The sequence below is a fragment of the Vidua macroura genome, chromosome Z (assembly GCF_024509145.1).
Source record: "Vidua macroura isolate BioBank_ID:100142 chromosome Z, ASM2450914v1, whole genome shotgun sequence".
Taxonomy (NCBI): domain Eukaryota; kingdom Metazoa; phylum Chordata; class Aves; order Passeriformes; family Viduidae; genus Vidua; species Vidua macroura.
In genome coordinates, this window is record NC_071611.1 from 64,561,307 (window position 1) to 64,574,792 (window position 13,486).

Sequence of the window (13,486 nt, forward strand, 5' to 3'; positions counted from 1 at the left end):
TAAATAGCAGTACTGCCCACAGATTATTTTTTCCAAGAAAATTAATAGCATTGCCAACTCCCTTTCATATTCCAGGAGACTCATTTTTCATTTCCAGCCAGCAGTCCTTTTTACCATAGCTTTTTGGATGTCACCTTTGAAAAAAAATTATTTTGATTTATATCAAGTACAATTCATCTACCTTCTTGTTACCTTTGAAATGTCCCTTATTGTGTACTCTGTGTTGGCAGCTAAGCATTTACTGTGAAAAAAGCCCTCCAAATATCCATATAAAGTTTATCAAAACATTGAAGGAAGATAAATTTTAAATAATATTTAATAAACATATGCACTTTAAAAATGTGTTAAAATGTTTAAATAGCTTTTTGCATTACTGTGACTTATGATCTGCAGATGTTGGAGTTGAGTAAGAATAATAATATTTATATATGCATAAATTTCAGATTTGTGCTCTGAACCCAAGGACAGTTATGAGTATTGCCAACCCTTTCATACTCACATCAAAAGTTTCTCAAGGAAAGCCCTGATCTCCCTTTCTTTGGAAGGTCTGGGCAATGCTGTCATTTATCCAGGATCAGTGGGAGACCTGGGCATGCCTTGCTCTTCCAGTCCTGGAAGATGGTCCCGTGGTAGGAATCCATGGGATACCATGGAATTTCCCCTTGCAGGAAGATGGAGCTTGACTACACTTTCATTCATCAAAACATGAAGATTTCATGTTGCAAAGGGGAAAATTCAGAGAGTTCTATTGAAAAATATCTTCAGTAATCAACAAGCAGGTTCTGCAACAAGCAGCCAAAAACAATTTCAGATGTCTGGAGACCTCTGAGTGTTAGCAGAAATTACAAGGAAATTTGCCACCTATCAGAGTTGTAATAAAGACAGTTGTTTCTCCATCTTGTTTCCTGTTGCAGTAACTTTTAGCAAGGTGAATTTAACCTCAGGTCTTTGCCAGGACAGACTTAATGTCTCCACTCTGAAGGTTCCCTGGCATAGAGTGCATCTCTTGGGCTTTCACTCACTGTGCTGATTCTTCTTTTAGAAGAGAGTGAAGTTCCTGGTAATGCTGGCAGCATTTACTTCTTTCCAGCATTCAGGTCCAATGCATTAGATTGTTAATTTAATAATGCTGCTGTATGAAATGGATTTTTGAGATGCTAATATGAATAATTAATAATGATACTCTGTCTGCTGTACTTGAGTCTGCAAGTGAGGTGATGGAAGTTGAACTTACTTATTTTCTCATCTATTCCTTAATATTTCCTAAATATTCCTTAGGGAAGTGAGATTGTCTAAAACGTCCAATGAAAGGCAAATTTGCTTTGTAAGGAAGTGAAATACATTAATAGGGTATATTAGGTCTTATTCTTTAATTGACAGGGGCTGTGAAGGCCTATCTCAGACACCTTCCTTTACTCACTCCTCATGTGATTCATGATGAACATGCTTAATATTTTCAGTATTTGTTTTTAGTAATAGAAATATCAATCTTCTAAGTAGCTTCTAGTTAAAAATGCTTGTTTCCAGATGCATTGTTCCTTATTTAGTTATGGTTCTGTGGGGATTTTTAAAAATAGAAACGATGGAAGATACTTCACTGTTCCCTCCTGCTAAATCTTTCTAGTGCTCACAGATATGAAATACAGTATTTGTGACTGTGCTTTTCCCTTCTGCATGCTGGGTGCAGGAGACTGGTACTGCACCTCTGTTGGATTTTTCACAGGAACAGTATTTTGGTATTGGGAGCTTTCATTTAAAATTTCAGTCTGTGCTTTCCCATGAAAAGAAACTCAGATTTTAACATTCTTCTGGATGGCTTGCAATGGACATTCCAACATGTGTAGTTACCTTTTTACTTTTCTTCATGCATCACTTTTTCTCTTTCATGTTACCTGGGAAGAGGTGAAATTTTTAAGGGCAGGAGTTGACACAAAATTCAGTTAGAAATTGGATCCTTACATGCGTACCAAAATATTTTAATGTTTTGTCCTCAGTGACAGTTGGTGGTATTTGGGATGTTAAACACTGTGTTTCAGGTTTTTAGCTAGCGGATGTTAGACACAGAGGACACGTGGCAGACAGACTATTCCATATCTGTTTACAGAAGGTTTTTTACACCTTCATCTGAATCATTTGTTTGGCCAGAGGAAGAGGAAGAAAACTAAAATAGAAGGGTACTGAATCAAGACTAGAAATCTCAACATTACAGCTCCTTGTCTCAGGCTCCTGTGAACTAGACTGTTTTAATTACAGGTAGAATTAGAATTTTGAAAAGGAATAATGGAAAAAAAAATCCCAAGAACCATAACAGTTGGATAGTCCCATTCAAGAATACAAAATACATACTTTTTTGACAAAATAGAAATGTTGCAGCATAGTTAAATATTGAAGTTCATGGTGTGATTTTTTTTTCTTGATGCCAGGGAAAAAATATTCCTCATTAAATTTAATTATATTAACAATTTGAGTTATTGACAAAGGTTGTCTTTTTCAGGTCACTGTGAATATTGAATATAATTTTCTGAAGTTAAAAACCAGAACTGTGTAACACATGTGCTGAAGATCACCTCATTTCACCAAAGCAGTTACCCTTTCTAGAATAACAAATTATTTATAACTTATGTTCAACATATGTTCTTTCTGACAAAATTATTCCATCAGCAGTGCTGGCAGAGGAACAAATGAAGAACCACCTAAGAATAAGACAAGCAAACCCATATGGAAAAGATGACTGATTCATAAGTGGGAGTTTTTAAGGTCTGATCACCCATTATAATAATATAATCTGACAGGCTGTGCAAAACAAATCCACAGCTTCATTTGAAGCTACAAAGTATCTTCAAAATAGCATCTATTTTTATAGCATTTGTTTCCCACATCTAAAATTTACTGTCTGACTACAGATCTTTGTGTAAACAGCTGAACTTTACCATTAACCTGAATGTGCTTGCCTTCACTTTGTATTTTAAAATCTTTTATTTTCCTGGTAGTATAGAAGAGCAGCCACTAATCAGTTGCTTTACCTTTGCCCTTCATGCTGGATAAACTGAACAAGTAAAGATTATTAAAATGGGTGCACTTTTAAAGAATAATTTATTAAGTTACAGTAATATTTTAAAATGCTAATATTATTATAAAGTGTATTTCTGAATAGAAACCATGCTGCAGGCTTATGCCGATAACCATTGCTTGGTTACAGAATCGGAACATTAGATTAATGCATTTTCTGTTTATTAAGGCATGGGTAGACACCTATGCATAGGTGGTTTCCAGAGCATGTATTTCTGTGTAATAGGATATAATAAGCAATAGGTGTATTGGTATCAGTCCTTCTTGTAGCTGACTCATTCATATTCTCCTGAACAAGCATGCTTTGGTGTCTGGTTATATTCTCTAATCTTTCTATTGAACACTTTCTGAACTGTACTTTTGATTGCTAGTTTTGACAGAGTTTACACACAAACATTTTGTGTCTTATGGGAGGGTAGAGGAACTCAGATACAATTCACAATTCTCCGGTTTGAGTTTCAAGTTTAATTTCCTCTGATAGAATTCCAAGCTTCTTAATGCAGAATATCTTTGGCCAGGATATTCCTGTGGGTCACCAACCACTACACGGAGAAATATATTGTTTGAATTTCTACTCCTACTCTGATTCCTTCCTGATATCCAAAGATTGGTCCTACAAAAAATGATGTCTTGGAGAATTGCTGCTGTAAAAATACAGTACTGTCCAGCAGAACTACTTATTTCCTGAATAGGAATTGCTAGGTTTGCAATTAGCTGGGATTGCTAAGGAATTCAGACCTGCTGAATGCAAGTTTTGGGAATTTGAAGATGTGTAGTAAGTCATTATTTGATTTCACTGTAAAGGGTATTCACTCATTGAGAACTGAACTCTGAATGTGTGGAGCAAGGACAGGATTTTCTTTTTGTCGTGTATTTATTTTGCTAGAAGTGCCATTTTTGTGGCTTGATGGTCACAGGGGAAGCTCAGAGGGTAACTTTGAAGACTGTTTTGCATTGATAATCAAGAAATACTAAAGTTGGCATGCCTTACGGAGTATTTAAGATCTTTTAATCTTCTATCATCAGGCATTTCTGTGCTTGTGTACTTGACTGACTTTAAATAAAGTGAAAAGCCCAGCTGAAATTGACTACCAGTGTATATAAATAACTGCAGAAGTCTTTCCTAGACTGATACCTGAGTGACCCTTGCCAAAGAGAGGGAGCAGAACATTTATTTCTGTTTGAGCTTTCATTTTAAGAGCCCAGGAAGCTTAGTATAATATCTCACTGGAAAGACCATTTTTTTGCTTTCTAAAGATGTGGAAGCTCTTATTTTTTTCAGGGAGAAAGTATCAAGTTATAGAAAACAAGGGTTTTCCCATTTGCATCTTGCTGTGGGACTAGCTACACCTGAATGAAAGTGTGTGGAAGACAGTGTGTTATCCATATATTGGTGTTGGAGCCTGCTTTTGATAGGAAAAAAAAAAAAAGATGGAACAGCATCTTGAGCAGCCTTAACCCGACTGTTGTGCCTTCTTTCATGTGATTGAGTCTGAGTAAAAGCCTTGCATTCTCTTCTTTTTTTCACCCCTCTCTCTTTTTAAGAGTTCCCATAAGGATGTGAAATCTGGCTAAGAGCAACAAGCTGTTTTTTATTTATTCCTAGAGAATTTCAATTAATTGTTGATCCCAGTTTGCATTGACTCATAGCATAAAAAATTTTTTCTTTATACAGGTACAGTGTTAATAAACCAACTTTTCACAGGAATTCTACCAGAGGTATATTTTCTTGTAGTTTCTGTGCTTTATTCAGTGTACTGCATACAGCTTGGATTGGTTGTGTTGTCTCATGGTTTTCTTCTGAAGATAAGTGGTGGTTTGCCAATCAGTCCTCTGTAGATAGCACTATTTTGGAACAGGCATTCCAGCTGGAATGATGATTCTGTAACTCTTTTGGCATGCATCCTGATCAATGTGGAGTGAAAAAATGTGTGGCTGCTGTGGGGTCTGTAGCTCCCTCCTATAAATCACCATGAAGTAGCTTAGACGCAAGAAAACCAGTTTCCAGTCCTTGTTTGCTTAATCTTGTGTTCTATTTGTTTCCTTGTTTGTTTGTAAAATTATTTTGCTTACTGGGGATTTTACTGGATACGTTGTCAATGCTTAAAAGCAATTTTGTGTCCAGCTGCCTTTCATTTTGTTGTATCTTTTTGAGAGAAATAAATTGAATGATAACTCATGAAAGTAATTACCTTCAATGGAAGGTGTCATGTGACTTCTGTAAGCAGTGATACAGCATAAATTTCCATGGAATTTTCTTAATACAGATATCTATTGGATTAAAAAAACAATTCCTTCTACAGCTGCTAGTACAGTGCCTTGTATAATACAGCGAGCTTTCCTTTTTTTCCCCCCAGATTACAGGACAGGCCCATGTTTCACCCAGGTGAACAAGCAGATGTGCCAGGGCCAGCTGACGGGGATTGTGTGCACCAAGTCCCTGTGCTGTGCCACCATGGGGCGGGCCTGGGGCCACCCCTGTGAGATGTGCCCTGCCCAGCCCCAGCCCTGCCGCCGTGGCTTCATCCCAAATATCCACACTGGAGCCTGCCAAGGTGAGCTCTGACTGGAATTCTCTGTGTGACAACTTTCACCTCTGACAATCACCCTGAAAATCTTGCAGTGCCCTTGAAAGGTTGCTGTTTTCCTTGTGTGTGGTCTATGTTTTGGGATAAAATCTGGGTGTGCTTTGCTGCCTCCAGATTTTTACTGCTGGACCCAGAGAACAAAGCTTAAGTGCTTGGAAAAAGTGATTATGAATCAATACTGAGGAGAAATATTTGATGTTGTTTTTCCTCCCGTGTCAGAGCTAGGCCTTGCCTGCGTGCAGCAGTTTATGTTTTGCCATTTGTCTTGAAGTGATTAATGTGTTTTAGACACTTTTCATAACAGTGTCAGGACCAGAAACAGTGCACCACAGAAGGGGTGCATGTTGCAATCTCCAGGTCAAGCTCCACTGTATGACTTGGCCACATACAAAGGGTCCTTGAAACTGCTCTGCCAGGCTGACCCTGGCATAGCTCCTGGGGTTTCATTTGAATTATGTGAGAGATCAGTGGTGCTCTTTGTCACCCATGCCCACAGTAATTGTGTTTTCTTTTTCTGGCAGTATATTCCCTGTGGCAAATAGTTACCCGTTTAACCATGTTGCTAAATTCCACTGGGGAGCATAGAAACAATGTGGTAGTCTACTTTGTGTGAGGGGTGAACAAAGGAAGTTTGAACAGCCGCAATTTTTGCTACATTTTTGACATATAATTGCTAAATCGGGAGCTTGGGTTGTATTTATGCCAGCTGGGCTTAGCATACAACGTTACAAGGTGATGGCAAGGCATAGATGAGAATCCTTGGCCTTTCTCTGGGGAAAAGGGAGGGATAGAATTTCTTTATTTAACATAATCTTTGCCTTCCAGCTGTTGAGGCATTTTCTTTTGAGCTCGGAGTACTGGTAACTCCTGGGCTCTGTGGTGTGAGAAGGCTGGTAGCACCGTGTCTGCTCTGTTATGAATTACCAGACCACTTGGATGCAGGAAGGGGCTGGATGTGGCACTTTGTGCCTTTCCAAACTCCACATTGCAGTGCAGAGTCTGTTGAAATAAGGTCACAGAATCTCAGAATGGTTGGGGTTGGAAGGAACCTCTGGACATCATCCAATCCAACCCCCTGCCAGGGCAGAGTCACCCAGAGCAGGTGACACAGGAGTGTGGCCACGTGGGGTTGAAATGCCTCCAGACCCCCCTGGGCAGCCTGTTCTGGGGCTCTGCCATCCTCAACAGAGAGGTCAGAAAAAACCACATGTTTTCTCTGAGGGTTTTAGAGGCAAACAGGTGTATCTGTTTTGCTTTTCAGTGCTTTTCTTTCTGTTGAGGACATCAGATTTGCAGAGATTTTGATATAAGGAACTCAAACCTCTTTGGTATTCAGTAAAACTACCTTTGTCATGTATCGGGGAGAGCAGGCTCACTCAGTCCACACTTCAGATGTTTGGTATTTTTGAAGTGAGGGCTTACATCAGTAGATAGCTGGGTTTGGGAGTTGGTATGAACAACTCAAAAGCAGTGGAACTTGCAAGCCTTGCTGTTGGAAAATGAATAATGATTTCAGTATGTGTTAGAGAGCTAAATTTGACAAGCTGTAACTCCCAAGTAGGAAGTTGTTCCTACTCTGCAAAGGATTTGCATGATTCAATCTTAAATGGGTCTTTAGCACCCTTAATTAACCCTTTGAGGGTTAATTATGTTTTCTGGGTAATGTTCTTGTATAGAACATTGTAGTAGTACTCTTAACTTCATTATTACCCTGAACAAGTTTTAAAAATCTAAGAGAAGCAAAACTAATCAAAATTCAAATTGTTTGATTGTGACTCTTTTTTTTTTTTTTTTTTTCCCTGGGAGTTTCTATTCAGTCAGGTCTTAAAAAGGAATTTAACTGTTCAGACATCCCTCATTCCAAGAACTCAGGCAGGAGGAATTTCAGTGTTCTGCTTGAGAGAGCTTTATTGCCACTGCTGCATGGCTTTGGGAGAAGCATAATGGCAGAAATCCTGTGTTCGATGTTCTCTCAGATCCTCCCTGCATTCCTCAACAGCTCCATTTCACACCTACATCCTTTTCCCTGCAGGCAGTTAATTTTTTGCTCTAAGGAGGGAAGAGTGGTCATAGCTGAGTAGATTTTGAAAATAGGAAGGTTCTTCTTCCTGCCTCTGTTGCTGACATGATTAAGTGTGTATATCCATTACAGGAGATAAAATCCAAGAAAATCTGTTCTGTAGTAGGAATACACTGTCTGAATGTTAAAGGCACCGAGGTGAACTGGACAAGAGAGAGAAGACAGGTGAAGGTTCAACTTCATAATGAAGAGTGCTGATTTCTTTTTGTAATCTGGTGCTTGGTATTAATGTGTCTGAGTCAGTGAAAAGATTGACAGTCTAGGATCACATCCTGCTATTGTGAAAATAATTACTAAAACAGGGAAAAATGCTATGGTATTATTTCTGCTGTGTGCAGTATTTCTGCTTTCTAGGATGCAGAGGAAGAACCAGGAGTTTTCCATTATATTCAAGACCAATTCACCTTTTAGTCCCCACATGCCAGATCCATTACAAAGAAACTCCCCATACATATTCCAGGCACAATTAAAGAGAGATTTTTAAATTTGCATAATTGTTGTCACTACTATAATAAATAAAAAACTTCAAAATTTGTGTCTAACATCTGAGTAGATTTATTTTTCCTGAGCTTTTTTGGTTTATCAGAGTTATTTTGAGAAACAGCCCACAGATCAGAAAGGGAAGGTGCATGTTTAAAGTTAGCTGTGCAAATCCCAAAGGCATTTTGCAACGAAAACTCTGCAAAAGCACAAAGTCTCTTTTCCCTTACCAAATATTAGACTATGAACACATGGAAACATTCTGCTTAATCTGTAACATATTGAACTTTTGTATGCAGAGTTATTAATCAAATTTGCTGTTTATGGTAAAAAGTTTCTTGTGTTAATGTGGTTGAGGTTTAAAAGTGTGAGTAAGTGGATAATTAATAATGCTGGAACTTCTGTGTGGTTTAGCCTAACTGTCAAAGATAGTAAAAAAAGCTTCATTTCAATTTGCTTGTATTTTAAGCAAAAAATTCTTACATCCTAAAACAGCCTTTAGGAAGCAATTGGTAAAATACACCCTTTTAATAAAATTCTTTTGTTCTTCTTGACTTTTCTCAGTCCCAAAACACCAATAATATGTTAAAACAAACTTAGGTTTTCAGCAAAAGGTGATACTGACAAAAAAACCCATCAGTCTTCTAGCATGTATGTATTTTTATATATGATTGAAGTTAGGATTAAAGCTGAATCTGCTTGCTTTCTTAACAATTAAATATGATGTAAGTACACTTAAATATGATGTAAATATGATGCATTGCATGATTTGGATTGGCTCTTCAGGCTTCAGCAAAGCTCAAAATCTATTTGCTGTCTTAAAGGAACTGAAAGAAATTAATGGAATTGATAGAGATTAAAATTTAGTTCACCTCAGGCCTCCAGTGATATTTTCCTGTTTCTGGGAGGTGTTCATAGCCTGCTGCTGCTGCCATTAATTCACTATTCCTTGACATATTCAACTTCTAAAACTGTGTCAGACACAGAATGCATTTTTAACAACTGATCTGCTGACACAGAAAACTTAATTTAGGTGTTAATAAGTGAGAAAAGGCACAGGCACACTGTGTGTGATAAATGCATTTTGAGGCCCCAGGGTCAGAAGACAAGCACCACATGTTTTCCTCAGTAGGGAGCTATGGGGTGGGCTGTGCATCAATAAATGCTGGAACCATCTTCTCTCTAGATGTTGCTAAGCCATGTCAAGGTTCACAGAATAATTAGGGTTGGAAGGAATCTCTGGAGAGTACCCAGTCCAGCCCCCGACTCCTTAAAGTATTCAAACATTAAATGTTTGATTTCCAAGTAAACAGGAAGCAAGTACTGGTTATTTAGGGAAAAAAATAGAGAAAAAAAAAAAAAAAGAAATTCTATGCCTTTAATAAAGTCCTTAATCCATTTGCAGTCTAACTGTTGCATTTTGAACATGGTAGTATGCTGGACTCAGGAGCTAAATGCAAACTTCTCAGCAAATGTACTTAAACCCAAGTCCAATGGTTACCAAAAAAAAAAAAAAACCAAAACCCAAAAAAAAAACCCAAAACAAAAAAAACCCCAAAAAAACAAAACAAAAAAAAAAACCCAAAAAAAACAACACCAACCCAAATCTCAAAAAAGTGCTTGCATTTTCCCTGAACTATGAGAAATTATACTTGCATAAATGGAAAAGCAGGTGACTGGAGAAGGCAAATACCATAGATTTATCTATAGCACGAGCACCAGGAGGAAAAAAAACTGAAGGACTGTAATCCACAAACTCAGGTGGAATTTCAGTGCCTTATAAGGGCTTTGATCATCCACCTGTAAAAAGTTCCATATTCTTGCCAGATGTTACCTGGGGATACCACACAGCTGGAACAAAGAGGTTCAGAAGATTCCTGAAACACCTGGATGATAACATCATGGTACAGGTACTAAGGAAGCCAACCAGAAAAAATATCCTATTGAATAGTTTTGTATAAAAACGTACAGAAACATGGGGTAGTTTATGTGTAACCAAATTAGAGCTGGGCAGAAAAAAAAAAAACCACAAAAACAGCAACAGCAATTCAAAACCAAACAAAGAAACCTAACAAAACTCGAAGTGAAGTAGAACTTACTGAAATGCAACAGAAGTTACTGAAAGTAACTAACTTATGTATCTTGAGTGAGGTAATCAGATCTGGGTCTTTTTTTGTGTTTGCAGATGTTGATGAGTGCCAGGCTATCCCTGGAATGTGCCAAGGAGGAAACTGCATCAATTCAGTAGGTTCATATGAGTGCAAGTGTCCTGTGGGCCACAAACAGAATGAGGCAACTCAAAAATGTGAGGGTAAGTGATGCTGTAGGAGAACATACCTAAGAAGGAGTTATGCAGAGCATTAGAGCACTTTGGTAATGAGCATTATTAAGTAGCTGGATAGTTGTGATTTCTCATCTGGACAGGCATAGCATCACTGAACTGTGCTTTTTGTTTCTACTTTGCAGCATCCCATCTTTTCTACTTAGCTGTTCCTATTTTACAGTAGATATTTTTTTCTGTCTGACTTTTGTGGGTAAACACGGTGTTTATTTTCTTTGAAAATGTAGAACTCTTGATAAAAGCTCTGAGTACCATATAACTGCTGCTGAGTTACTAGGATTTTCTTTGTTTTCTAAAAGAAATATTCTAGTTCAGGTAGAATTTTTGGCTTAGTGACTTCAGAGTGGAAGGAAATGTGGCAGTTTTGATGAGTCTGGGTAAGTGAAAAATACCAAGGAAATGCTCTTCTCTCTTAGATGAAAAATTAAGCGGACCATCTTTAATAAGTGTAGTTTAATAAACATAGACCATATTTACTCAGTAAATGTGTTGATGCAATTAAGAGCAGCAATTCCTTATAATTTAAAATAATGAGAAAGAAAATTGCTGAGTTTTTGTGAGTTTGCTGAAGATTTCACTGATTTCAGTGACTTTTTCATACCTTTGAAAGAAATCAGAACTCAACCAGTGGGTACTTTTACATTCAAGTTGTGCTGATAAGAGGATTTTGTTATTAAAGGCTTTGACTTGTTATGTGCTGGCAATTTAATTGTGGTACCAAATTACATTATAATCAGTATTCAGATACAAACAAAAACGTTGTTTGCAGTCAATTTTGGACATTCCCTCAGAGTTTTGTTGAGATTTGCCTACAGAACAACAGTCACAGAAAAATTAAGTAATATAGTCAGTTTAAAAATCATGTCTGTTCAGTGAAAATGTTGCTTCTGGTGGTGTTGCAAGTAATACCTAAGTAAATTTTTTTTAAGAATTCACTCCTTTCCATCTTTTAGGTGTGGAAAAGCAGATCAAATGTTACTTACTGGCTACAAAGGACAAAATCCGAGTTGGAGTCAGTAATAGTCAAGGCTCCCATGTTCAAAGGCTGGAATCTTGCCATAATTATTCAGACCTTCTTTACTATAACAGCAATTCTCCTACTTAAGAAGGAGAGATTTGAGATCCCCTGTATACCCTCTGCCCCTGAGCATCCAGAGGTATTTTGTGGATTAGGGTTTTTTTTTTTTCCTCCTGCTGCTCTTCCTGGAAACAACAGCTCTTGTTAGAATAAGTAGGAATGTCCATGTTGTGTTTTTTGTACCCCTAATAGTTGAAAAATTTGGGAAAGACCATTACAGGGATTGTACCAAATTCCAGGTATCCAGTCCACCAATGTAGTGTCTTAGCTAAACAAAAGAAAACCCCAAACCCTTCCCTTTTTTTTTTTTTTTTTCCTTAAAAGTTTTGGTCTACAATATATTGAGTTTTCATTAATGAAATGCTGTTCATTTTTAGGATGTTGTTATCTCCCAGAGTTAATGGAACTTAGATCTTTGGGTTATTCAGAAATGAATTAAATGTAGAGAAACCTTCACTTATGATTGTTGCTTTACAAAAGGGATGGAGTATTACTTATTGTGTTCCAGGGCTTTAATAAATGTGTTCTACTTTTCTCGAATAGCAGATACATCATACTCGTTAAAAAGATGTAGTTAGTTATGACACCCTTTACTATTTAAGATGCTCTAAAGAGGTAGGATGCCTCTGTTGCTTTTCCAAAAGGATATGTTACTATGTACTCTTGGTATCAAGAGGTTAAGACTATATGAAGCAGATTAAGGCTTTTAAAAATACCCAAAAAACAAAAATGGCACCAAAATGGAAAGAATTGCTTAAAATAAATACTTCTATTTCAGATTTTCCTGCTTCAATGTATAATTTCATTAGACTGTATTCTATTCAGACTTGGTCCTACCAGGTATTACTGCTTTCTAATATTACTTTCTAGACTAAAACTATTTTCAAGGAACCCTTTCCCAGAATTTGGCAGTTGAGAGCCCCATTTCTGGTACTTGTAACTCAGTTACTTACAAAACCCTGCTTTCCCTAGCAGTAAAAGCCACAAATTCTGAACTGCTGGTATCTAGGCCGGGTCTTTTAAGCAGAAACTCACTGGGTAATAAATCTGCAATATTTTTGTCATGCATTTAAATTCTTTCTCAAGTTGAGACTGGATGTCCCATCCTGTGTGCAGCACTGGATCCATTCATGCCTCCAGTCTTCCTCTCCCTTAATATAGTATTCCCTGTTACTTATATTTGGAGCTTTTTCCCTGAGATAATTAATTTATGTGTTTTGGAGCGGGGGGGGGGAAGAAAACGAGTAAAATTTTCAGTCAGCCTCACTAAAAATAACCTGTCCTGAGATGAAGTCTCAAAATTTCCAGTCAGAGGTAATAGTGATATTTTGAAATAATTGCACATGCAAGAACCAGGGAGGGGGAAGGAGGGACTGAGATTTGGCTAAAAAAACAGTGAAACAAAAAACCAATTGCTCATTACTGCTCTAGTAAGTTAAATAATTTATTCTTCCACCCGGGTTCTCCATGTTAATTGGTTTTTCTGTCCCCTTGCAGAAGACTGTTGAGTCTTCCTGCCACTCTGATCACTGCCTAGATTTCAGGAGAGTGCTTTTTTACCTTCCCAGCTTCCTGTCATTCTTGGACAAGAGCCCTGGACAGTGCTAAACTTCCTTGCATGTAGCCAGTTGAGAAGGATGGTCATCCTGCAACTGTGCAGAGGTGGTGAAAAACTTTCTTCACCTGCCTTTAACTTGCCAGCTACAAATCGGCTTTGCACTGCTGGACCATTGTTTCGGAATTTGGCAGCCCCTGGTTACGCACAGCAGCTCATTTATCAGTGTGGTGACATCTCATTTTGTACATATTTACACAAAAAATTGCCTCTGTGTTCAAGTGGGACCTCTGCT

At 37.7% G+C, this 13,486-nt stretch overlaps 1 protein-coding gene across 2 annotated transcripts in view; it reads left to right on the forward strand.

Moving 5' to 3' along the window:
• Window positions 1–13,486, forward strand: part of FBN2 (fibrillin 2) — a 116,254-nt gene that overhangs the window by 17,055 nt on the left and 85,713 nt on the right. For both annotated transcript variants that reach the window (XM_054002935.1, XM_054002934.1), the window contains exons 6-7: window positions 5,427–5,624; window positions 10,403–10,528. In XM_054002935.1, the coding sequence (XP_053858910.1) occupies window positions 5,427–5,624; window positions 10,403–10,528 (324 nt within the window). The remainder of the gene's footprint in view (window positions 1–5,426; window positions 5,625–10,402; window positions 10,529–13,486) is intronic.